Source organism: Galleria mellonella, unplaced genomic scaffold (genome assembly GCF_026898425.1).
Source record: "Galleria mellonella isolate WM207_F2 unplaced genomic scaffold, CSIRO_AGI_GalMel_v1 utg223, whole genome shotgun sequence".
NCBI lineage: Eukaryota > Metazoa > Arthropoda > Insecta > Lepidoptera > Pyralidae > Galleria > Galleria mellonella.
In genome coordinates, this window is record NW_026442042.1 from 434,394 (window position 1) to 460,424 (window position 26,031).

Genomic DNA, 26,031 nt, shown 5'->3' on the forward strand with positions numbered 1-26,031 from the left:
CAGTATTTTTCAGGTGGTTATCGCATTGCAACTGGATTGAAACAACGTTTACCTGGTATCCGAGTCATTATAAGTGTGGGCGGTGATGGCACAGATCGCTTATTCAGTGAAATGGTACAAAGCCCAAGAAGTAGAAGCAAATTCATTGACAGTGCCTTAAGCTTTTTACAAGAACACGATTTTGATGGACTCGATCTTCACTGGACATATCCTGGTATGTCTACTCAAACTCTGTAATAAAAATTAAATTTCAATATTTTTTTACGTACTTAGGTAAATTCTTGCTTACAGGTGACGATGACAAAGAAAAAGATTTGCTGACATCATTACTTTACGAAATGAGAGAAAAATTTTCGACTTACGGTTTTCTCTTAACGACCGTTTTACCGCCATTTAGATACCAAATAGAAGATGGCTATGATTTAAGTGCTGTTAGTGGGGCTACTGATTATGCTGTTCTTCAGGCGTGGGATATGACTTACGGAAAAAAAGATGAGCCCCCCTCTACAGCTCTTCAACATAGCGCATTACATCGTGACCCCGGTGCATCGTCTAGAGACCAAAGATATGACAACATTGTGCGTAAACGATATTAGTAAATACTCGTACACAGCAACGTTCAAGCAGTCCTGATATGGGTGTAGAAAGGAATTAATTGATTATTATTATATTTTTAGGAATTCGTTGTAAGATATCTCATACAAAATTCTATGGCAGCTGAGAAACTAGTTCTTGGTGTTCCTTTATTTGGTCGAAGCTACACATTAGTTGATTCGACACAAGCTTCGCCTGGGGCCTATGTTAGTGGATGGGGTGAAGAGGGACAATACACACAGACTAAAGGAATGTTGGCCTATTTCGAGGTAACTAATTTTGTAAGAGATGTTATAAATTAAAATAGTGACTATTATATATATATAATATAATATTGTGTTTTAGATATGTATGGCTGAACGTGAAGGAAAAGGCATGAGCAATGTTGACGAGGCCGGGAATGCTTATGCTGTGTTTGAAAATCAATGGATTACGTATGATACTCCTAATACTATTTTAGAAAAGGCAAATACCTTTTTATTACTAATAAACAGACAAGTATAAAATTGTAATGAAGTCCAGAAATTTTATTAATTATTTTTATTGTAGATGCGATTCGTCAAAACATCTGGTTTAGCTGGTGCTGCCGCGTGGGCTCTTGACATGGACGATTTCCGTGGTTTATGTGGATCAGCGTTTCCAATATTAAGCGCTATAGCTACAAGTTTAAATGGTAATAAGTCAATCTGTTCACTTGATAACCTTATTTGTTACTTGTAAATTAATTAAATAAATTAATAAATTTAATTGTCTTGCAAATTTGTACTAAAATAATAGACAAAACACGTATCAAGTTTTTAAAAGTGTCTAATAAACTCCTAAATCATTACGATGTACAGAATCAGAGATAACAATATTAGTAATTAAGACAAACATTTTTGTCACAGGTGAGGCTGTTCCGTCTGGCCAATCTTCATTAAAAATCGGGTCTTGTGATTCTGATATACCATATTTGGCTTCTGATGAAGAGTCTTGTGCACATTTTCATTTTTGTAGCGGTAAAATAAATTATAGAATGGTCTGCGAAGAAGATCGACTTTATGATCCTTCTACAGGGTTCTGTGGGTAAGAGCAGCATATTCAAACAAGTACAAATCAAAGAAAAAGTAGTTACCTTTGTTCGCTGTTTTAATACTGCTTTTATACTTACTTTTCTTATAGACACCAAGATGTTAGGAGATGTATTCCAGGACAAACATTAAGGATTAACGTTAACGATGCTGTACGTTTCTTATCAAGGGAATACGAAACCGATTTTAAAGTAAGACACTTTTTATTTTTTTGCTATTGTATTTTCTTTGTATGTCAAGGAAAGTAATTATCAATATTTTTTTTAGTGGAGTTATAGCCATAAAAAGGAATCATTAATAAACCCTGAAATGTATTCATCTACATGGGATATTAAAAAAAGTAAGTGTTATAATTTTCTGTTATATTAATAAAAATATAAAATTTTCATACAAACTATGCAATTTACATTAATGCTGAAGATAATATAAAAATAGCTAATATAATATTTTGTATATTGCATATTATTATATCAAAAATAAAATATAAGTATTCTCACTAATAAAGGCGGATATCAATTTATTCTGTACAATTAAACGTAAATATCTATTGCTTTCTGATTTTAAATATTAAATTTAACACAGAGTAATAACGAGTAAATTTTTTTTTTGTTTTTTATTTAGATAAAGACAATGACAAACGAGTGGTATGCTACATGACGAGCTGGGCATTTTACCGCCGTGGCGATGGTAAATTTGTTCCGGAGTATATTGATACTAGACTCTGCACACATGTTGTTTACGCTTACGCGTCACTGTCTCCGACTGATTTGGTCGCAAAGGAGTTTGACCCTTGGGCAGATCTTACAAATAGTGAGTATTTTAAGATTAAGTTAAGTATTTTTATTGTACGAGTTTAGTATATTGTCGTCTTGGTGGTAATCAGATGCATGATTCATGTGTTGCCGAATTGTGATGAAGATCTTGGTTACAAAACCATCTTATTTTCTTTTTCTGTGGGGCTGTAACTTTACTGCCATAACTCGTCTCTCAAACCGGAACGCGACACGCAAGCAAGCGCTTAGCGGCAGAAATATGGGTACCTACATGGACAAATGAAATTGCATAAAGTCTTGCTCTAATATTTATCACGTACATATTATCAATAATAAATTTCCAGCCTTTTTACTTTTATAATTTTTATTTATCTTAATTATTATATGTTTTTAGATTTATACGAGCGCGTAACGTCTTTGAAGGACGTGAAAGTCCTCCTAGGCCTTGGAGGATGGACCGATTCTGATGGCGATAAATACTCCCGATTAGTGTCATCAGCTTCAGCTCGATCCAAGTTTACAGAAAAATTACTGACTTTTATACGCATGCACAATTTCAATGGCCTTCATCTGGACTGGAATTACCCAGTTTGCTGGCAGAGTAATTGTAAAAAGGGTGCAGCATCAGACAAAAGAAACTTTGCTAAATTTGTTGAGGTACTTTTGTTTTATAACAATAAATTAATAATTTCGAAATCAAAAAAGTACAGTTGATATATCATAATTTTCAATCCATATTTTAAATTCCATTTCTAGCGTTGATTACAAAACAATTCATTCAAAATAACAGTAACAAAAAAATAATAATACGATATTGTTATATAAAATGTAGTAGGTATCTGCACATTATTTAAATAAATACGATATAAATTGAAATACAGGAACTATCAACTGCATTACATGGTGCTGGAATGGAACTTGGAGTTGCAATATCGGGTTACAAAGAAGTGATCGATGTTGCCTACGATTTGCCAGCCATATCTAAAGCAGCAGATTTTTTAAGCTCAATGACATATGATTACCACGGCGGTTGGGAACAGAGCACTGGACATCATACACCATTGGTACCACGGACTAATGATCAAGTCTCTTACTACTCCATAGTAAGTATTTTTATCTGAATCTATTTTTACGAGAACATTATGGCCTTGAGGGACACATGGAGGAAAGATACCTTGAGATTATATACCAGTGCACAGTTAATTATAAATATTTCTAACTTCAAGAAGATAATTATGTATGCACTATTTAAATTAAATAAAATCTTTACGTAGCTTATACTGATGACTACATCCTCAAAGCTTATGTGATGTAGTAGATATATCTCAAAAACCAATGACTTTTACAAATGTTAAAAGTAGATGGCGCCTATCTTTTTTCCCAATCTAACATCATCATTTTTAGCAACAATATCGCTGAATGCATCACTCTTGTATAAAATAAATAGTATTAATTTTAAATACATCTGCATGTACATTTAATAAAAAGTAATATTATAATAACATTCTTATCTCATAGGAATACGCCATAAAATCTATGATCAGTGGTGGTGCAGATCCCAAAAAACTGCTTCTCGGATTGTCTTTTTATGGCCAATCGTTCAGGCTCGCCGATGTCGAAACAGCAAAAGCACCTGGGGCGCCGGCGGCAGGCCCCGGAGAACCAGGAGAGTTCACGAAACAACCAGGAATGTTGGCCTATTACGAAATTTGTTATAGAGGTTAGTTACAGTTATTAATAGTTTGTTCCGCAAAAAATTAAAATGATTTTGATCGTTACATAATTACTATGGAAACCCTACAGGAATAAATCCTATCTGTTGTAACTAGAATCATCGAAATCGGTTCGAAATTGGCGAAGACATTGCGTATCATCACAATAAATATCGTCTAATAACAAAGTAGTATTTCATAAAATAATAGTAATAATATTTTTGTTCTATGGACATAATTAGAAAAACAATTGCACTCTTCTTTCTTTCTTATATGTGTTCCAAGTTCACCAAGTGATAACTATCAAGACAATTAAAATATTTTTGTCGTTCTTGTAGTGAAGAGTTTACGCTGGAAAACTGGTAGACAAGAAAACGCCGGCCCCTACGCTTACTCAGACAGTCAGTGGGTGGGATACGACGATCCCAAATCAATAACGGAAAAGGTTTTGTATGGATTACTTTATAAGATATGTCTAGTCCTTTGGCAATTCAATATTTTTATTGATATAAATGAAAGACTTCAAAAGAATTCAATTACAAAAACTTAAAAGAAAGTGAGAAAGAATTATGCACAAACATTGAAAGTTATTATGTTCCTATTCAATTCTTACTCACTTTTTTTTTGGGTGTTTTTATATATTTTTTTTTCAGTGATGTTATAGTCGAATACAAGACATAATTATCATTTTTCCATAAAGTGAAACTCTAAAGGGACCCACGTCTCTATAAAGAAGGAATAGACAGCTAAACTAGCTTAGCAGACTGGGTTTTTGAATTTTATTTCAAGTTTTCCTTTTTGAGGTGTGGTTTAAACTACTATGCCTCACGGTCTAAATACCACAATATACAGGATTACAGTCGTGACCATATATTTACTTTATAGGTGGAATGGGCAATGAGGCAAGGGTTGGGCGGGGTGACGGCATGGGCGATCGATCTAGACGATTTCAACAATCGATGCTGTAGCGAGCCGTCGCCGCTGCTGCGGGCCGCGGGCCGCGCGCTCGGCCGCTCAGTACCCGCACCACCATCTGCAGCCTGTGAGCGACCTCCGCAGCCGGTCACCCCACCACCGCCTACTACCACCACCGTTGAATCTGATGGTAATATATGATTAATATTATCGTCAAGAAAAGCGAAACGCCTTCCAAAATAGAAGCCGAACAAAATAAAACGAGATCAACAAAGGAGCATAAATAACCTAACGATTGCAAATATAATTAAAATCAGTTCATAAACAGCCAACTATGAACCGAATCTGATCTAAGACACAAACCCAAATCTAGGCATTTATGCCTTTCTTTCCTTATTGAATAATAATTTATTTTCGACGATTCGCTTTAAAGCCATATCCTCTCCATAGAATGATTTATTTCTTTCTTAAAACAGGTCATCTTTTTGTTATTACTCAAATAAAAAAAAAGATAATATTTATCGTAAAAAATTACGATTTAAAAAGCTTGTAAGCAAATCTATTTGAATAAAGATTATTTACAATACCTTTTTGAAACTCACGATCGTATCCTTCGTTCCAGTAATACTCTCCAACTATTTTTCCCCTTTCACCGTACTCGTTTCGCTTCAAACTCTTTTCTCCTACGTTTTTCACGACTTTCGAACGCACTTCCTGATGCCATTAAGAGACTACCGACTACCATAAACCGTCTTTCAAAAAAAAAATGTTCACGCTCACTTTTTTACTTTATCCGAGCAGTAAGTGCTTTATATTATTCTCAATTTCGTGTATATGTAGATAGTATATATCATATATGTGTAAGTATATTTGTTATTTATTCGTTTATATATGTAATTTTAGTATGTATGTATATCAATAACTATAAGTACCGCATTCGAATATTCTGACACTTCCCTATGGTTGACTGAGAGAGAATGCTTTTAGCATTAAGTCCGCCATGTACACATATTTGTACTAATGAATAAATAAATAAATTTCTATTCTATGCTATTCATTATAACCTGTTAAACTTTTTATTTTTGAATTCTTATTAGATGAATTGTACTTATATAGCCAAATCTAATAGCCTAATTAGCATAGGTAGGTAATAATAAATATTAATAATTATATTTAATTCATAATTTTTTTATTCCAAATCCAAATTTTATAAATAAAAAAATAATAAACGGTTGGCGCCTTTTTCAATAAGAAGTGTTTCACAAAGTACGTAAGAGTTGACTATTTGGTTATTATCCATTTTCATCAATTGAAAAATATAAAAATAAATTTAATATGTTATATAGGTTCATTAGGTGGAGGTGGAGGTGGCAGTCACGGCAACCATGACCATCACACGTCAACCACATGGCCGAGCTGGACCCAGGCGACAACGACCCCCAGCTCCACGCAGACGTGGTGGCCTGTAACATCCACCACAAGCCTGGCCACTACAACGACACGTGCCACCACCACCACAACTACCACTACAACACGACCCACTACTGCAGTAACTAAACCACCAGCGATAGACAGCGAAGGTCAGTTACCATCATCATTAACTGTCCAATACAACGTTCCCCATCGACTGCTATAATTTTCCGAGTTATCTGTAGGTATATACTGATTCTCTATAACATATTCGAGCTGTTGTAATTGTACTGGGGGTCGGCTTATGTGTATGAGATTGCTACTAGAGAATCTTTCTTCTCCATCAACACCATTTCCTGCCACCGTAGGTATACTGACAACATACTTACTTACCATATATTGGCTTACCATTTCCTTATCATTTATTAAAAAAGCATTAGATGATATAATTTTATAGAACAACTAAAAATTTGCAAGAATGAAATAACTGAAAAAAAAAATGCTATCATCTAGGGACATTCATTTATCTATATATATAAAAATCAATGCCACTTTTCGTTGTAATTTTATAACTCAAGTACGGGCTCACCTATCCAAACCAAATGTTTAGGCTTTGTTCTGACTATTTAGTAGATGGTTTATGTGAAGTTTGCACAAAATCGGTCGAGCGGTTCTTCATTTATCACATTTTTTGTAACAAATTAATTTAATATATGGCAGATCATTTTGTAAAAGCAAATTGTCAGCGATAATTATTGCTTTATGTTTATATTTTTAAACATATTGTTGAGTGCATTCATACAACGGTGAGCCTTGAATTGTTCAAATGTATAAAATATATATATATATATATATATATATATATATATATATATATATATATATTTTATTATTTCACTTTATACGTAGCGAAGCACGTACCGGGCCGCTAGTTTCTTATATTATATTATTAAATTTATTTATTTTGAGAAATGATATTTCGACGCTACATAACTAAATCTTAGGTAGGTTTCTGAACTCCTATAGGACACTAAAAGATCGGACCTTATATCATTATGCTGACAGTGCTGAGAATTCTTTTGAAATGGTATATTGACATTTCACTCCTTGACTTATCTCCAAAGTAACCTTATTGACTAAAATTACTGGTGAAGGAGGCGCGTGCAAAGCGGGCGAGTACAGTGCAGCACCCAACGACTGCGAAAGCTACCTGCAGTGTGAAAGCGGGCTCTGGCAGAAGCATCGCTGTGCGCCGGGCCTTCATTGGGCGTCTTCAGTCAATAGATGTGATTGGCCTAGTTTCGCTAAATGCAACGGTAAGAAATTATTTCTATTTTTAACGTTATTAAATCGTCGTTAGAAAGCTTATGTCAAATTTAAATGACAATACCGTATTGTAAATAGAATTATTGTCATCCATACCATCTGATTATTTATTTGTTAGCTTGCGCAGACGAGCGATTTTGTTTTTATACAACAGAATGGCAAACAAGCTGACGGCCCACTTGATGGAAAGTAGTAACCGTCGCCTATAGACAAGCAGTGCCATAGACATAACAGAGTATACTGTTTTGCCCATAATACCCCCATACGTTGCCATTCTTGAGGACTCAGGTGTTATTCCTCTGTACCCTGTAAATTCACGCCATATCCCACCTTTCAAAACGAAACACAGCCATGCAAACACAACTGCTTTACGATAGAAACACGAATGGGACAGAAGTAAATCAGATTTATATGTTAAGTGTGCTGCCCTTTATATACGCCTTGATCATATTGCAACGCCTAAAACTGCATGCTACAGCATTTTAATTAGTATAAATAAATACAAATAAAGATGGCACATAGAAATGGCTTAAAGAATTTGTATTTTGTAAATCATAATGAAATAAATTATTTATAAGAATACTTCAATCATTTACGATCAAAATATTAGAGAAAAATAAAAATTCACGTTGCATTTCTAGAAAAACCAAGTAATGAAGCGAGCACAGCGACTACTACGCTTGCGCCGATAACGGCGCGCCCGCCTCGGCCCACCACAACGAGAACTACCACAACAACTACTACGACTACGACAACCACACGCAGACCATCGACTACTACCACCGCGTCATCTGACACTGGTACTATGATATTTTTTTTTTATACAACTAAGAATGGCAAACAAGCTGTCGGCCCACCTGATGGAAAGTGGTAACCGTCGCCTATAGACATGAGCAGTATTATGGACATAACAGAGTATACTGTTTCGCTCGTGATACCCCCATGCGTTGCCATTCCTGAGGACTCAGGTGTTATTCCTCTGTACCCAGTAAATTCACGCCATATCCCACCCTTCAAACCGAAACACAGCCATGCAAACACAACTGCTTCACGGTTGAAATATTATGTCATATTATTCTCTAAGATCTCTTAACTGAATACATATATCAATTTCTTCTATATGCAGCGTAGTGTTAAAGGTAATTCTAAAAGGCCATCAGCTAACTGGGAATAAGGGATTGTTAGTAATGGGGTCTAACAATCAGATCAACCTCTATGCGGTTCTCGTTTGGAAACCATCTTGGTTAATTCTTTTAGAATTTGTCACGATGGGCTAACTAACCTGTTTTTATCCTTATTTATCATTTTTCACACCAGTGATAACTGCACCGCCTGTGCTGCCATACCATGTCGGCAGGGCTGGTGGCCCGCCATAGTATATCTTACACCCATTAAAAAAATCTACCGTCATTTTTTGTATAATTTGTGCTACCTACCCAATATCTTAATAAACCAAAAATAGCTTCGATATTTACTACTTAAATAATTCAAGTAGTATGATTAGCACAAATAACAATATTGAGGAGTATTTTGCCTTTTATAATTGCACATTGTACCTATAAAAATACAATAAAATGTTATATTCTAAAAAGTTTATTATCTGTGTACTATTATAGATTCACAAAAAGAGGGTGGTCCATGTCAGGGACAGGACTACCGGCCGGTGTCGGGAGACTGCAATTCGTACTTACAATGCGACGGCAGCGTGTGGCGGCTGCAGCGCTGCGCGCCCGGCCTGCACTGGAGCCCCACAGAGAAGCAATGCGATTGGCCCAAGTACGCAAAGTGCCAAGGTAAACACTTATTACTACCACACCCCTGATACTTCCATACAAAAACGCCACGATCCGTTGTTCCAATCCGTGATCCGATCTTGTTACAACATAGAAACATATAACGTCTGTACACGTGACAATGTGTGCGTCTGTAATTAAGATTAGCGCGGGAAAATAGAGTTTGGATGCTGACATATTTAAGAGGGGGTGAAGTCAGATCGTAGCAGTCGGCAGTGTCTACGAGTGGTAGTTACTATTACTTATACTGTGCTACGGATAGACGGTTATACGCTAAATATAAGCAATCTGAAGTGACAATGGGCTGGTCACATAGCTCGGAGAACCGACAACCAACGAGGAAGTATGGTTCTTGAGTGGCGACCTCGTACAGGCAAACGCAGTTTAGGACGACTTTTGAATTTACTACGACGGGCAATATGGTCTACCTAATTTTATCCTTGTTACTCGAATTCCTACTGGTGCCCTGTTATTGTATACCATCAACATAGGCGAGACACCTTCCTATTGGTCAATTATTACTTACGATATAAATAAATAAAAATAAAACTTATGATAAAATTAGAGTATAGTTTATTCGTATGCGTAATTTTTTACAATAACGAAATAATGTTTTTTCAGAATCAACTTCAAAACCCGCTACTCAAAAGCCTAAACCTACACGTCCTCCAAACCCCACGAGACCACCTACAAGTAAGATGCCTTCAAATTATATAAGACAATAATTATTTATTAGTATAATTGCCCTTATTGTCCATATTACGGGAACAGTGAAATCGGATGTGTACCTTAACTGTGCTTAGGGATATCCCCTAAGAACACTTCCAAAGTCACCCTCAGGTGTTTATTTCATATAAAACTAAAAAGATTTGCTCTTCCATTAAATGAAATGTTTCAATTTGAAATTTGGAATAAACAATAAAGTTACGTTAAGGCCATACCTTACTATACGATAGTTCTAATCTTAAAATTTACGGAGAAATTACTTCACAAAATTTGCTATTTTGCATAATAAACATCATAAAATATACGATTACTTACATATTTCATCAGCTGCCTGAGAACTTATTTCATAACCTGAGTATCTACGATAAAAATCATTTTTCAAAACCTCTCTATATGCGTTCATCTTGATTCTGTATGAAGCTAAGGTATGGTAGAGAAGACTGACCATCTGGTGGGTGCCAGGTACCCGTAGTAATTTAATATTCATTGAAACAGTGGCGCCTAGCGGTCGGCCGATGGAGGACGGCGAGTGCGGCCCGAACGAGCACCACGCGCCCGCAGCCACCTGCGACTCGTACCTGCTCTGCACGGGCGGCCGCTGGCGGCGGCAGCGCTGCCCGCCCGGCCTGCACTGGGACAAGCGCACAAGCCGCTGCGACTGGATCGAGTTCGCCATGTGCGAAGGTAACCCCGATCTGTTTGTCTATTACTTCTTTTAGTTAGCGTGTGCGGCTTCACTACGCAAGTGACGCGCCACTTCTGGATCGAGTTCTATACTAAAAGTATTTACAGGGTACAGAGGAATAACACTTGAGTCGTCAGGAATGGCAACGCATGGGAGGTATCATGGGCGAAATAGTATATTCTGTTATGTCCATGGTACTGCTCATGTCTATAGGCGACAGTTACCACTTTCCATCAGGTGGGTCGTCAGCTTGTTTACCATAAAAAAGTTAAAATAGAAATGTTGTATGTATGATGACACATATAACACTGAAATTAGGAATATAAATGGATTTTTCTATACAAAAGAATATTCGCAATACTGGAGGAATTACAGATATGTTACCGGCATTTAAAAAAAATGTTCATGTCGTAGAATTTAAGAATATATTTGTTTGGAAATATTGGTGACATAATGTGTTTATGCGTGCACTGCAGTATTTAGAAAAATGCATGATGGAGTATTCCCACTCATCTAGGTGCTCGGAATGGTACTTTAGTCTGTGGAGACTATTGCGATAGTGAAATTTAGCAGCTGGTATCAATCTCAACAATCTCTAGAACTTCTCATGACATAACATTACTAATGTGATAAGAGATACTTAAAAGTGCAAACTAAATTTAGTATATTAGCATTTTGTACTCCTAAGTCAAAAACCGTTTTGTGAAGTATCCGAAGGACTGAAGGTAATGTAATGTTTATTTTTTCAGCTAAACCAGTTTCCACTAAGTCGACGTATCGTCCGACGACTTACACAACAACCACCAGAAGACCATTCACAACTGCTAGGCCTACTACCGTGATGGAAGAGGATTACAGACCAGTTACGGTAATATCAGATTCCGAAGACTTCGTACAAAAACATTATAGTACCCAGCTATAAATACATAGTATAGTTGTCGCATGATACGAATGATAGTTGACATTTTACAGTAAAATTAATCAAATAATAATCATAATTGGTATACCGTTTCTCGTGATCAAATAGTTTGTTAAATTCGTAATTACATTTAATACTTTTTTTACAGATGATAAAATCATGTTGATCTCGTTAAAATCAGTTTATAACAAACATCCAACGTCTTTACACACATTCACATTTATTCTAATAATAAGGAATATAGCATGCAAGTTAAAAAATAAATAAAAAAACGTAATTTTTTCGTGCAGACATATCTGAAAGTATGTATGTTATACATAATAATACAGTAAATATAAATAAACAATGAAATAAATAAATAAAGTATTGATTTGTATCATATCACATTAACCAACATTTTCACAATTCACTAATTACAAGATTTTAATACAATTTTAAAGAAGTGCCATTTTAAAAAAAGGATGTTGAATGAATATCACTGGAAGAGAACTTTTTTTGATTATTGATTATTGAGATTTTTGAGTTAAACTCGCCTTTGTAAATTTAATTACCTCTGTCATACTTTTATGTATAATTAGTGTGTACAATAAGTATTAAATTAGAAAATTAATATAAATTGAATGTTATCATCGAAGTATTTGAAATACTCTATCTAGATGTAATGAATCTAAGTAAGATTTAGATGTGACTGTCCTATTCTATATAATAATTTTAACCGTAACAAAACTTCACTAGGGTTGCACTACGGGGACGTACCACTCGCACCCGAAGTGTGAAAAGTTCTACGTGTGCGTGAACGGGGTGCTGGTGGCGCAGAGCTGCGCCCCGGGGCTCGTCTGGAGGCCCGACCGCTCGCAATGCGACTTCCCCAACGCCGCCTCCTGCACCGACCGCCGTGAGGGCATCTCGGCTGGTATCATGGCAACGAAGCAACCGGCCACCTCACAGATGATTATACAACAAACAGGTACGTTGTTTTTTAAATACTTGATAAAATCAATATTATTTCCTTCTCTACCAACGAACAAAATATTTTGTCCAATGAAACATGAGTAGAAGTTGGACAAAAAAGTTTGAACTTCATCCTAACACGCGTTCCTCTGTCAAATGTGTTAAATACCGAGTAGTATTGCTTAAATGTATGTAATTATTTTAACATATATTTTACACAGCATTTTGCACAAACGGCGAGTACTCCGGATACCCTTCTGATTGTACCCGATATCGGCACTGTCTCTTCGGCAGATTTGAAGAATTTTCATGCAACAGTGGTCTTCATTGGAATCGGGTAAATACTCTAAACAACAAAACTTTTTTCTCACGTATAATAAACTAGTTTGAATTTATAGTCATATTTGTTAAAAAAAGAAATAATTAATTATAATTAGTTTTGATTCATTTTTCAAATCTCTCTCTCTCTCTCCCTCTTTCTCTAGTTTCACATTGTAGTTGTTCATACCAATACAAGTCTAAGCGACATACCGGCACAATTATAGCAGCTCGCATAATACTACACTACGAATTTTTTATAATTCTATTTGCGCGGTTGAAACGACACTGCTACGTGATTTCTTGAGAGAAACACGGTTACCTACTGTATTACGTTCTTATATACTAAATTTGTAAGATTTAGAAAATATAGAAGATAAAATTATAACTGCATCAACCGGAGTTGTTATTTATGTCGCATCTAACAGTAGTTTAAGCTCTTTATTATCATACAATTGGAGTGATTGTCTAGCTATTTTATCACCTTTTTACTTTTTCAGGAAAAAAATATTTGCGACTGGCCAGCAAATGCTAAATGTAAAGTAACGTCATCGAGCTCAAAACCAGAACAACCGCCACCACTACCTGAACCAGATCTTGAAGATATACATGTCGTCTCTGAACATCAAATGCAACAACATCCATCAGTAGATCCCCCAATTAGACCAAGTCTTCTTAACAGTTAGTGTCGATATTCAATAAAGGAAATCTTATCTAATTTATAATATATTATCTTTTTATTATTCATTAATTCCTCTACATAATTTTACTACGATGTCCTTTTCATCCGTAGCTCGATACAAACTCGTGTGCTACTATACAAATTGGTCCTGGTATCGACCAGGCATCGGTAGCTACGTGCCTGAAGACATAGACCCTACACTGTGCACCCACATTGTATACGGTTTCGCTGTATTAGGATCAGATGGTCTCATGTCAGCACATGACTCATGGGCAGATTATGATAACGGTAAGAAAATGCACGACACATTAAATGTTGACACAGCACAAAGTGTAATTGCTGGCATGCATCCTTTAGCTATTATGCACAGTATTAATGCATCAAAGTTTCTTATTTTATATGAAATGCAGACTACCTATATAGTAACAGAATACCTAGACAGGTATTCTTCTAAAACATAAAAGGAAAATAAAATCTTTGCCTGGGTACTCTATTTATCATGTAAGTATTTTCTGCAGAATTCTACAATCGAGTAGTTGCATACAAAAGATACGGCATCAAAGTATCCCTCGCACTAGGTGGGTGGAATGATTCAGCCGGTGATAAATATTCAAATCTAGTCAACGATCGCTTGGCTCGTGAAAGGTTCATAACGCACGCAGTACAATTCCTTGAAGAATATGGCTTTGATGGTTTAGATTTGGACTGGGAATATCCTAAATGTTGGCAGGTTTGTAGATATTTATCTTCAATAAATATTATTGTGATTTGATTTAATCCTCCGAAGATTTAACTATAGAGATACTGTTTATAGGTGGATTGCTCAAAAGGTCCTGATTCTGACAAAGAGGCTTTCGCTGATTTCGTTCAAGAATTATCTTCCGTATTAAAACCTAAAGGGTTGCTACTGTCATCTGCAGTCTCGCCGAATAAAATAGTTATAGATGCTGGCTACGATGTTCCTGTGCTCGCCAGATACTTAGACTGGATTGCTGTCATGACATATGACTATCACGGACAGTGGGATAAGAAAACTGGTCATGTTGCACCCTTATATTATCATCCAGATGATGATAACACTTATTTCAATGCAGTAAGTTTATAAATACATATTCTATTTTCAATACCATAAATGTAGTACAATAATAAAGCAAAATGGACCATCTAACAGTCGAACGCACGATACACCTGCTATTTATAAAACTCTATTTATAAAAGTTTGTTCAAAATTGAACACTTGTAATGAATAAAAATAAATACTATTTGCATAATGTTTAATACCATGTTAATAAAAACACCTACGCAAATAATGCAATATTTTAGAACAAATTTCTTTACCATTAAAAAGGTTATAAGCTAATAATCCAACGTCAAAAGATAGACATATGATATCGCGGACTTTCTTTTTTTAGAACTTTTTAAGAGGAACAATTCCATATCCAATGACCATAAACATACAGTAAATAAACCACTCTATTTGATAATAAATGTAATATTCATTAACTATCTTTATTATTTAAAACCGAATTCGGTATTTTTTTTTTTTTAAATGTTTAATATAATCCATATTTAAAAGAATGTAACTCTATTTTAGAACTACACCATGCACTACTGGATCCAAAAAGGAGCACCTCGATCGAAACTAGTAATGGGCATGCCACTATACGGACAAACATTCACAATCGGAACTCAATGGGACACTCCTCCAAGACTTCTTGCAAGAAAGAATGCGACAGGATTAAATGTTCCTGCAGTAGCTGGGGGTGAACCAGGAGAATATACACAAGCTAAGGGTTTCTTAGCTTACTATGAGGTATTTCATTGGACTTCGATTTACTGATCAAACTCTTTCCAAATAATGAATATTGATTCACTTCAGTTTAGCAATTTAAAGTTTAATTCTTATTCTATTTATTTGATATATAGAAAAAATTTAAAGGATAGTCTTAGATCCTCGGTCTAAACAGAAAATTACTTATACATAAAAACAACAAATATCATCCGCTTGCAAGACCTACATTTGTAGTTCTTATTTATAAACTTACTACTTTTTCTCATTAAGATATTTCACCATATTTAATTATTTATTGCAGATTTGTGACAGAATTAGACATAGCGGATGGCAACTAGTAAAAGATCCTTACCAGCGCATGGGCCCTTACGCATACAAAGACGATCAATGGGTATCATTCGACGACGTTGATATTCTAAAGAAAAAAGTTAATTTCATCAAATCTCTTAATCTCGCCGGTGGAATGGTATGGGCACTCGATCTTGATGATTTTAGAAATAGGTAAATGTCATCTCTTTACAAATTATGTCAGAAAATGAAATATAATTACAATCCCCGAGGTTATATCGTTTTTATAGTATTACATAGCATCCATCAACATTTGTTTCAGATGCGGTCTAGGAAAGCATCCACTAATGAATGCTATCAAAGAAGGTCTCTTGGATCCGAATGTGGAACCAGAGACTATTACTATTCAATATCCAATAGCAGAACCCTCTAATTCACTAGAAGAAGATTTAGATGACATTGAAGTAAGACCAGGATACAAGCCTAAGCCTACTTCACCACCTGTTAAACCTATAACACAGACGAACCCTGTAGTACAAACAACTATGAAACCGACAACAGCAATTGACACTGTAGTATTACCAGAAGAACGTTATAAAGTCGTTTGTTATTATACTAACTGGGCTTGGTACAGGTAATTTATTTAAATTTTAAATTACCACGATAGTTAAGTTAAATAAGCAATTAAATTTTAACTTCTTAATAGTTAGTGCCTATAAATAGTTAAAACATTTTTTATGATGTGTTGCAGACAGGGTTCTGGAAAGTTTACTCCGAGTGACATAGACTCATCTCTGTGTACCCACATCGTGTATGCGTTCGCTGCGCTGGATACTGTTAAGCTAGTTATCAAACCGCACGACATGTGGCTCGATGTCGAAAATAGTAAGTCTTGTTTAAAACTCCTCTGAAACTGAACTATACATATATATGGCAATGATTTTCTTGGAGAACACAAAACAGCGCTCTGTGAGAACGTGGCTATGGGCATGTGGATATTTTTATTTATTCTTTAATAAATTTATTATTTGGCCGTATGGTTCTGGTATAGAATAGGTTACTTCTTCCTTTCGCGTGGGTGTCGTAAAAGCCTACTAAGAAAGGGTCAGAGATAGGCAGCAGCGTCCCTCTTAAAATATCTCTAAAGCCTGACTGCGGTTGCCAATCCACCTGCCAAGCATGGCAACTACTGGTAAAACCCCCCAATGGGGAAGCTTATGTTCAGCAGTAAACAGTTAAAAGCTGATATGATGATGATGATGAAATTTTTTATTATATCAGCCGTTCCTGTCCATTGCTAAACATAGACCACCCCATAAGGTGGGTTTTGCCAGTATTTGCCACGCTTGGCAGGTGGATTGTTAGCTTTGGTGAAGTTTGAAGAGAGACACCGCTGTCTATCCCTCGACTATTAAGTTCCCTCAGTCGCCTCTTATGACACCCACGGGAAAGAAAGGGGTGGCCTATTCTATGCCCGGACTATACGGCGATTCTCTAATACATACATAGATTTAATAAATAACTATACACAAAATATAATTATTCTTAAAAACATTATTTCCTAATTAACCAAAGGGAAGTCATTGTAAAATAATTTAGTTTTATCAAATAGTTTTTGAAAGTGACGGTAGTTTGTTTTAATTAAATTTAATAAATTTAATTTCTATATTTAACATTTTAACTAGGTAACAAAAATATGTTTTAACTTGTCTCGTCTATCCACCTATTTTGCTTTATTCAAAACAAAAATTTACAGAATTCTACGAGAAAGTGGTATCTTTGAAGAAGCGAGGCCTAAAAGTTTTGCTTGGGCTAGGCGGATGGGATGATTCCGCGGGCAACAAATATTCACGATTAGTGAATAGTCTCGCCGCACGCAGGAAGTTTGTTGTTCATGCCATTGACTTCCTCGAACAGTACGATTTCGACGGTCTCGATCTAGACTGGGAATATCCTAAATGCTGGCAGGTAAGGTCCTAAAACATTAAGCAATTTAATTCATTAATAGGGTTATAATCCTAGTAATGAATTAAACATGTTTGTCACCGACATTAGTACAGACTTCCTTTTATATTTTTATATTATATTTTTTCTATATTATTATGTATGTCACATACACACAAAATGCACGTAATTGACAACAAAAATAAAAAATTGATAAGCAATGAAAATGGTTGTAGAGAACGGTATCTGTTATCCTTACTTATTATACGAGTACCTACTTCTCCACCAATTCCAAAAATCTTGACATAAATATTTATATAAATAGTACTTCATTAGAATATTATTATAGTATAGTATACATTAGTATATAAGTTTTATACATCGAGTAGATACTATTAAGTATACATTTGTAATAAACTCTATAGATAATCTTTAATTATTATAAATAAACCTGTAATAATTATGTTTTAACAGAAAAATTGCTGCAGTAATTTGTTTGTCAAATACCTAGTTTTAAAGACTTAGAATGGACATAGAGTAAATTGCGTCATTAAAACATCACAAGTAAAGTTACACGTATATAATTTAATATTTAATAACATTTGATTATAGGCGGCTTGCGAAAAGGGTCCATACTCAGACAAAGATGGTTTCACCAATTTAGTTAAAGAGTTACGTGCTGCATTTACTCCACGGGGCCTACTCTTGTCTGCTGCGGTGTCAGCCAGCAAACGAGTTATTGACGTTGGTAAATATAATATTAATGTGTTTTTCTTTCAAATATATTATTTTAGTTACCAAAAAATGATGACTTTCAAGTGAATGGATAGAAAGAGAAAGGCCGAGGAAGACCCAAAGAAAGAAGATATAACAAAACATACTAAGTCGACCAATCTAGTCTGGCCAAATAATGGGAAAAGCTATATACATTTATTTAATGTCATATTTTTTTTATTATTAATGTACACAATAAAGTATAAATAAATAAACGATAATATTTTGAAATTTTAAACACAAATGTGAATTAAAATTAATAACATTAAGATCATGTTCCAGCGTATGATGTGCCAACTCTGTCAAAAAATTTGGATTGGATTTCGCTAATGACTTATGATTACCACGGACAGTGGGAAAAGAAGACAGGTCATTTGGCACCCATGTATGGCCACGAACGTGATGATGATTATACATTGAACGTTGTAAGTTATTTTCTTCAATTTATTTGATTAATTTATCATCAGAAGAAATATGTAACATATTCTTCTTTTGTCTCTTAATACCTTAACCTCGTCCGCAATGAATTTGATTTTATGTAATAATTGTTTTTATATTCATCTAAAACTTTTTTTATTCTTAAGATAGATATCCATAGTCAATAGAAAGCACAATACTTTACGTAAATATAGGTTTGGGTTGGATTTTCGTCGTGGTCAATTTAAGGAAATTTTTTTTTTACACCTTTTATATTCTGTGACTCTTTTCTCATCTTTAAAAATCAGATAAATCTGGCACATTATTAAATATTAATACCATATTAGGTAACTACGGTCTATATCAAAAATCGATAAAATAGGTTAAAATTTTGAAAACCCTTATTACTCCGTTGAATATACCATTCAGTTAATTTTGTGTACACAACTGTGTTTATTGCTTTTGTAAAACAGTAAGTACCTATTCATTTATTTTTTACGTTGACTGTACCAGATTTTATTGTTTCAGAATTACACTGTCCATTATTGGATCAACCAAGGAGCACTTCGTGACAAACTAATCTTGGGCGTACCGTTCTATGGGCAATCGTTCTCTTTGATAGAGAACAGTGCAAACGGTCTTGGTGCATCTAGCGACGGAGGTGGCGAACCTGGTGACGAGACTAGAGCACGAGGCTTCTTATCATTTTACGAGGTATGGTAATAATTTTCCAATGTGAATTTTTTACAAATTTATTATTATACCCAAGTGAAATCGGAATCATTTTAAAGGAATGTTCTGACAGTGCAATTAAATATTTCTTATTTTTATATACAGAAAAATACAGTAACGAATTTTCAGCTAATAAGAAAATTCATGAGGGGAACCTTGGATATCACAGTATAATCTGTGATATCAGGTAATACTGTTATAGAAATGAGACTATAAATGCCGGTTAACACTTTTTAGGCGGCCAGTCAGTTTGTTATAAACTTGTTAGCTAATTAGTTTTGATTCTGTTAACGTTTGCAAGCTATTAGAGCAACGTCTTGACATCTGGCAGAGCTGCAATATTACATACAATTTTAGTTCTAGTGATAATACAATATTATAATAGTTTCATAATGGCCGCCGTTACAAGATAGCGGATAATGTATTTTTTTCAACCCCCTTAACCATTGAAAGGTAAAACCTTTCAATATTTAAACAATAGAAAACGATATTGTTAGTGACAATACACAAAATTTTATGTAGCTGTCGCTTAGTTCTGGTTTTTGGAATATCCTGGGTTGTCCTGGATAGTTTTTAAGGACAAGATCGTGTAAAGCGTCCTGACAAGATCATGTATTTTGAAATACATTACTAATAGCTCACTTTATAATTTTTGAATATTTTTCGAAAAAATTCGGATACTTTTATTAATTTTTTTTATTACATATCATTGCTACTTAATTTTTGCGTCGTGTTTTTAAACTAAATTGTCATAACTTTTCCAACTTCAAATCCTTGATTTTCAAATTTGAGGTTAACAAATCTACTATTGGGAGCAGTTGAGGGTAATTGTTAGTAATAGAGTCTAATTGCCCCATTGCTAGCAATGTACTCTATTAGGTCGACCTTCACCTAGAAACAATTGTGATTAATAATTGTTGATTTTGTCACGATGGACCGACCGACCTGCTTCACCCTTACCTGTCATCCCTCACTGGTGCCCCATCAATGTATTCCGATAGCGCTAGCGGGGTCACTATTTAATTTTCACCTATTGAAAAAACCCTACCGTCATCCAAGATGATGGATTTAAGCTTGTTGTGTGGACAAAAGGTTGTTTGTAAAAATGTTAAACAAATTTGTTTATATTCTTATTTCCATAAAAATATAAAAATATTGCAAATATTTGCAGATATGCGAACGTATAAAAGTACAAGGCTGGCGCGTGTACCGCGACCCGGGCGGTCGTATAGGGCCGTACGCGTCATACGACGACCAGTGGGTATCATTCGACGACGAATATATGGCGCGGCACAAGGCGGAGTACGTACGCGCGATGGGTCTTGGCGGCGCTATGGCTTGGGCGCTTGACCTCGACGACTTCACCGGCCGGCACTGCGGCTGCGGAAAGTCCCCGCTGTTGACCACCATCAACTTTGTACTGCGGAACAACGAGATGCCACCGCCTTGTTTCCTTGAAGAGAGTGAGTACCCACGAGTCTATATTTTTATAAATGAGTTTTATTTTTCAGAAGACCGACTGTATCTTTATCTTAAAGTTCGACTGTATTTTTTGTATGTAGGTAACAGAGGAAGACTGTACAAAAGTCGTTTGCTTGGGCACTCCTGTCCCATTTATATTTCTATCGTGAAGTAGTTGTGTTTGCATGGCTGTGTTTCGGTTTGAAAGGTGGGATATAGCAATGAATTTACAGGGTACAGAGGAATAACAACTGAGTCCTCAGTAATATTAACGCGTGAGGGGTATGATGAGCGAAACAGTAAACTCTGTTATGTCCATGGTACTGCTCATGTCTATAGGCGACGGTTACCACTTTCCTACAGGTGGGCCGTCAGCTTAGATGCCATTCTAAGTTGCATAAAAAAAAAGTTTAGCGACATGCTTGCGATTCTGATAACGGTGACTTTAATGGCTTTCTTACAATCGCTTCTTAATAACATTAAAAAACTGAAATTTTATCATATTAAACATTAATTTATCGGCAGGCAATAAGAATAGGAAGAAAAGAGTAGTCGAAAAGGACTTACTTTCTATCCCGGTCATGTAGACTAAGTCGTAATTAAAATTTGTAATTTATAAATTCTTAGATTGACGTAGAGGATACTTGTTAACAGCAAACAACGCTAAATAACTTTGGTGATTTGGTGATGGTAACACTCGCATAAGAAGTTTATTATATTGCATGTAAATTATATTAAATAAATTTAATCATTTGTACAGTGCAAGGCCCACGTCCAGATATGACAAGTGACAATAATTTATCCCCGGATGTGGAGAACGTACCGGGGATTCTACATCAGCCTGACATGAATCATCAAGAAGACAACACTGTAAGTATTGATATGTTCAATAATTATGTGATTTATTAGAAACATTTTCGAAAAAACGAATCATCATCATCAAACATAGACTTTCCTACTACCCTTTATAAACAGTCATAAAAAAACAATCTTGATCTACTTGCATCCGCTGACTTCCTGCAACATATTTTAAAAAATACATTTGTTTTCCTTATTATCGGTTGACGTCAAAATTTTTGTCTATGCTGTGTTACTTACACAGCATAGACAAAAAGTTTCAAACTCAGTTGTACTTATGAGTAGCAGCCAGAGGTTGTCACTTCATCTACCTAATTGGGGGTCGTTCTACTCTTCTTTTGCCTATGTAGGATCACTATTAGAGAATATTTCTTTCCCATCAAAATTACCGTTGTTGAACTCAATATAGTGTACGAGGAGTCTACCGACGTGGCTTGAATTAATTTGCTAACAGTATTTACTTTCTTCACCCGAGAGTTGCTAGAACCTTTAAATTGACACACTTTGCTTTTGGTGTAAGTCTGATTCAAATTTATGACCTTTATAATTTATGGCCTGTCTATCGATATGTCAGGATAATTGTATTGTTTCTGTAACTATCAGACACAATGTTTAACAATCTTTTTATACCACGAAAGTAATAAACAAGCATACGGCCCATCATAAAAACGCTTCATTAGAGCAAACCGGTGTTCCCATTTAAAATTTCTTTTTTAAATGTTTTTAAGTATATTTTATCTTTTTAATCCCTTCATCATTATATCAGTTATTAACTATTGAATATAGGCCTCCTCTTATTGGGGAGTTTTACTTGTAATTGTCACACATGGCAGGCACGTAGGCAACGGCAACTATTTTTTGATATTCAAAGGCTTTGATAGTATTCAAAGGGGGACGTTACTATCCATCCCTCAACCATAAAGTTCCCTTAGTCGTCTCTTACGACACCCACGGGAAAGGAAAGGGTGGTCCATTCAAAGCCGGAACCACACAGTAATTATTATTATTATTTATTATATTATAGTTGGACTTATGTTTTTTGATCCCTTAATAGAGAGATATCTACGAAGTACCTAATGTCCTCATCATAGTGAGTACTTTTGGTTTTCATTTGCAGGGAAATTCAGAGTTTTCTACATTAGAAGGGAAATCGTGTTCAAACACTATATTTAAAGCTGATAGCGTAGACTGCAGCAAATACTACTTATGCCTAAACGGACAATGGGCCGAGCTCACCTGTCCCGCACCGTTACTCTGGAATGAAGTAAGTCACTTTATCAGATGTTAGTATTGTTATTAGCGTAACGAAAGAGAAAACAACTTCTCCATAATAAATCAAATGTCCTCATTTTAAACTTCTTAGTAAATAATGATGTCTTTATTTCAATTTAATTTTTTATTGTGTTTTAACGAACAGACACAGAAATTCGGCCTAATTAAAAACTTTATAATTTTTAAGACGGTTAAAAATGTAATATTTTTTTTACAGAACCACTGTGACCTACCAGAGAACTCACCATGCAAGAGCAAAACACATTTACGACTTACTCGGGAGAAGTCAGAGGAGAAACCTATACTTGCATGCTACTTCACTAACTGGGCATATTACAGGTACTACAATTTGTCACATCAAAAGATTTACAACAAAATGTCAAGGAGTCACATTATGACTGCTTCGTATTTCAGTTTTAAGTAACTTCCGAAAGGAAGATATTTTAATTCGTCTTATTTTTTTGTGGCATTATTACACATTAACGTCGCCAATTTTAAATAAACTTAATAATCCTTTTAAGAATCTACTGACTTTCTTGAAAAACATAATCTACTACTATGCTGGCCAAGACGAAGATAATTTCTTAATTTTATTTAAATCATATAAAAAAAATTACAGAAAAGGCGAAGGCAGTTTTGGACCGGAAGAAGTAGACCCATCACTGTGCACGCACATTGTTTATGCATGGGCAAATCTTGATGGCTCGTCATATCAGATAGTTCCTGGAAATCCAGAACTAGATGTACAATACGGTAAATATAATTTACATTTTAACTTACTGCACTAGATTTTCAACAAAAGTCCTCTGCTTGGCGTAATAAGGTGTATTTTAGGGGCGACCAGATGGGCCGCATTAAATTATTTTCATGTTTTTCATGAAAAACAAACATACGGCCTGCCTGCCAGTAACGGTTATCGTAACCTTAAAGACACTTGAAATACTAGTGGCGTTACGTTTGTATAACCAAATTAAAGAATCCACTGTATACATTTTTTTAAGAACCTCACGTTATAGTCCTTATTTATAGACTCACAGACATAGAAAACCTCACTAGAGAGCTCTTTCCATACCATAATTGTTCAAAAACGATTGTAACGAAGTAAAGCGACTACATCCGTTTTCGTCAGATATGCCGTTATTCCAAAATGAAAAAAACTAGGTAACAAAATAAAAAATAATTAGTAGAATAACCGTTTATTGCAGACTTCTACGGGAAACTGACAGAACTTCGATCAAAGGGATTAAAGGTTATTCTCGGTGTGGGCGGAGTGAAGGACTCTGAGTTTGAGAAATGGAGTCGTTTGGTCGTGAGCCCAGAAAACAGAAAGACATTTGTTAAATCAGTCTTGAGATTCTTGCATAAGTGGAACTTTGACGGCCTCCAGATAGCTTGGCAGTATCCTATTTGTAAACAGGTATGAATTTCCGATATCTATTATTTTCGTTACCTATTTTGTTGTATGTAGGTACTCTTTATTGATTAAATACTTACTGGATTATATAGAATAGCTATCTATAATCATCTAAATGAAGCAGTGTCAAAAATAGTCCCAAAGTATGATTAACTGTTGCCTATTGTTGTTTATACTATACTAACGTCGGATATTTTTGATAATATGGTTTATGTAGAAAATGTAAATAAAGTTATATATAGTAAATAATATTTCATTATAGTTTATCTGATAAAATATATGATATAGGTCTGTAATTATAATTTTATATCTGTCAAAAGAACCCACCATTCTGAAAGTTTTTTCACAACATTTTTAGGGGCATACTATCTAGATGTTATTTATCTAAGAGAATATAATAGGAAGAGCTATCGATATTTTCCAGATACCATGTATTGACTTCGACATCACAGAGAAAGACAACTACAGCGCATTACTCACAGAGTTATCCAAGGCGTTGCGCCCACACAACTTGGAACTATCAGCGATGGTGTCACCGAACCCAGAGCTAGCATCTTTGGCGTACGACCCAGATGTGTTGGCAGCGACACTTGATTGGATTTCCATAGCAGCTAACGATTACTACGCTTCCAACACTGGGAAAACTAGTTATCTTGTCTCTTTAGATATTAGTGACATCACAGGAATAAGCAGTTTTGTAAGTTCTCCCTTAATTATTTTTTTTAAATATATTTTTAAATTAAATTTTATATTTTTAAATATATATATATATTTTAAAAAGTAAGTGAAATTACAGAGACAAAAGGTATTTATTAGTCACCTTAGTCTTCATTGAAAATAAAGCGTAAGGGATACTGTGTGTAAATCTTTTGTATATTTTACTCCACAAAAAAAAAGTACTTTCTTTTGTTTCAAACGATAACCGACTAAATGTTTCGTGTTATATGCAAAATTTATCAAAATATTTTCAATGCTACGTACACTGTAGTTTTTATTAGTAGAGCGAAAACAACCAGTTTTTCACTCTTCTAATAAAAACGTACTCTACTAATAAATGGGAGTATTATGGGCGAAACGGTATACTCTATTATGTCCATGGTACTACTCGTGTCTATAGGCGACGGTTACCACTTTCCATCAGGTGGACCGTCAGCTTGTTTGCAATTCTAAGTTGTATAAAAAATAAATAAAAAAAAACGTTAATT

The 26,031-nt window shown here is 35.0% G+C and overlaps 1 protein-coding gene across 1 annotated transcript in view; it reads left to right on the forward strand.

The window, feature by feature from the left end:
- Nucleotides 1-26,031, forward strand: part of LOC113517400 (probable chitinase 10) — a 37,986-nt gene that overhangs the window by 8,208 nt on the left and 3,747 nt on the right. Inside the window, exons 8-49 of the mRNA XM_052894685.1 lie at nt 14-214; nt 292-578; nt 678-863; nt 940-1,059; nt 1,144-1,267; nt 1,482-1,659; nt 1,756-1,855; nt 1,932-2,004; nt 2,286-2,474; nt 2,832-3,094; nt 3,319-3,540; nt 3,956-4,157; nt 4,488-4,594; nt 5,035-5,254; nt 6,411-6,644; nt 7,629-7,790; nt 8,442-8,600; nt 9,417-9,593; nt 10,215-10,286; nt 10,815-11,003; nt 11,754-11,872; nt 12,659-12,890; nt 13,096-13,211; nt 13,693-13,873; nt 13,986-14,162; nt 14,393-14,604; nt 14,689-14,967; nt 15,469-15,687; nt 15,968-16,167; nt 16,277-16,588; nt 16,706-16,839; nt 17,711-17,922; nt 18,511-18,646; nt 18,955-19,097; nt 19,618-19,803; nt 20,993-21,284; nt 22,043-22,152; nt 23,258-23,404; nt 23,630-23,751; nt 24,032-24,165; nt 24,618-24,829; nt 25,251-25,523. Of these exons, the coding sequence (XP_052750645.1) occupies nt 14-214; nt 292-578; nt 678-863; nt 940-1,059; nt 1,144-1,267; nt 1,482-1,659; nt 1,756-1,855; nt 1,932-2,004; nt 2,286-2,474; nt 2,832-3,094; nt 3,319-3,540; nt 3,956-4,157; nt 4,488-4,594; nt 5,035-5,254; nt 6,411-6,644; nt 7,629-7,790; nt 8,442-8,600; nt 9,417-9,593; nt 10,215-10,286; nt 10,815-11,003; nt 11,754-11,872; nt 12,659-12,890; nt 13,096-13,211; nt 13,693-13,873; nt 13,986-14,162; nt 14,393-14,604; nt 14,689-14,967; nt 15,469-15,687; nt 15,968-16,167; nt 16,277-16,588; nt 16,706-16,839; nt 17,711-17,922; nt 18,511-18,646; nt 18,955-19,097; nt 19,618-19,803; nt 20,993-21,284; nt 22,043-22,152; nt 23,258-23,404; nt 23,630-23,751; nt 24,032-24,165; nt 24,618-24,829; nt 25,251-25,523 (7,613 nt within the window). The remainder of the gene's footprint in view (nt 1-13; nt 215-291; nt 579-677; nt 864-939; nt 1,060-1,143; nt 1,268-1,481; nt 1,660-1,755; nt 1,856-1,931; nt 2,005-2,285; nt 2,475-2,831; nt 3,095-3,318; nt 3,541-3,955; nt 4,158-4,487; nt 4,595-5,034; nt 5,255-6,410; nt 6,645-7,628; nt 7,791-8,441; nt 8,601-9,416; nt 9,594-10,214; nt 10,287-10,814; nt 11,004-11,753; nt 11,873-12,658; nt 12,891-13,095; nt 13,212-13,692; nt 13,874-13,985; nt 14,163-14,392; nt 14,605-14,688; nt 14,968-15,468; nt 15,688-15,967; nt 16,168-16,276; nt 16,589-16,705; nt 16,840-17,710; nt 17,923-18,510; nt 18,647-18,954; nt 19,098-19,617; nt 19,804-20,992; nt 21,285-22,042; nt 22,153-23,257; nt 23,405-23,629; nt 23,752-24,031; nt 24,166-24,617; nt 24,830-25,250; nt 25,524-26,031) is intronic.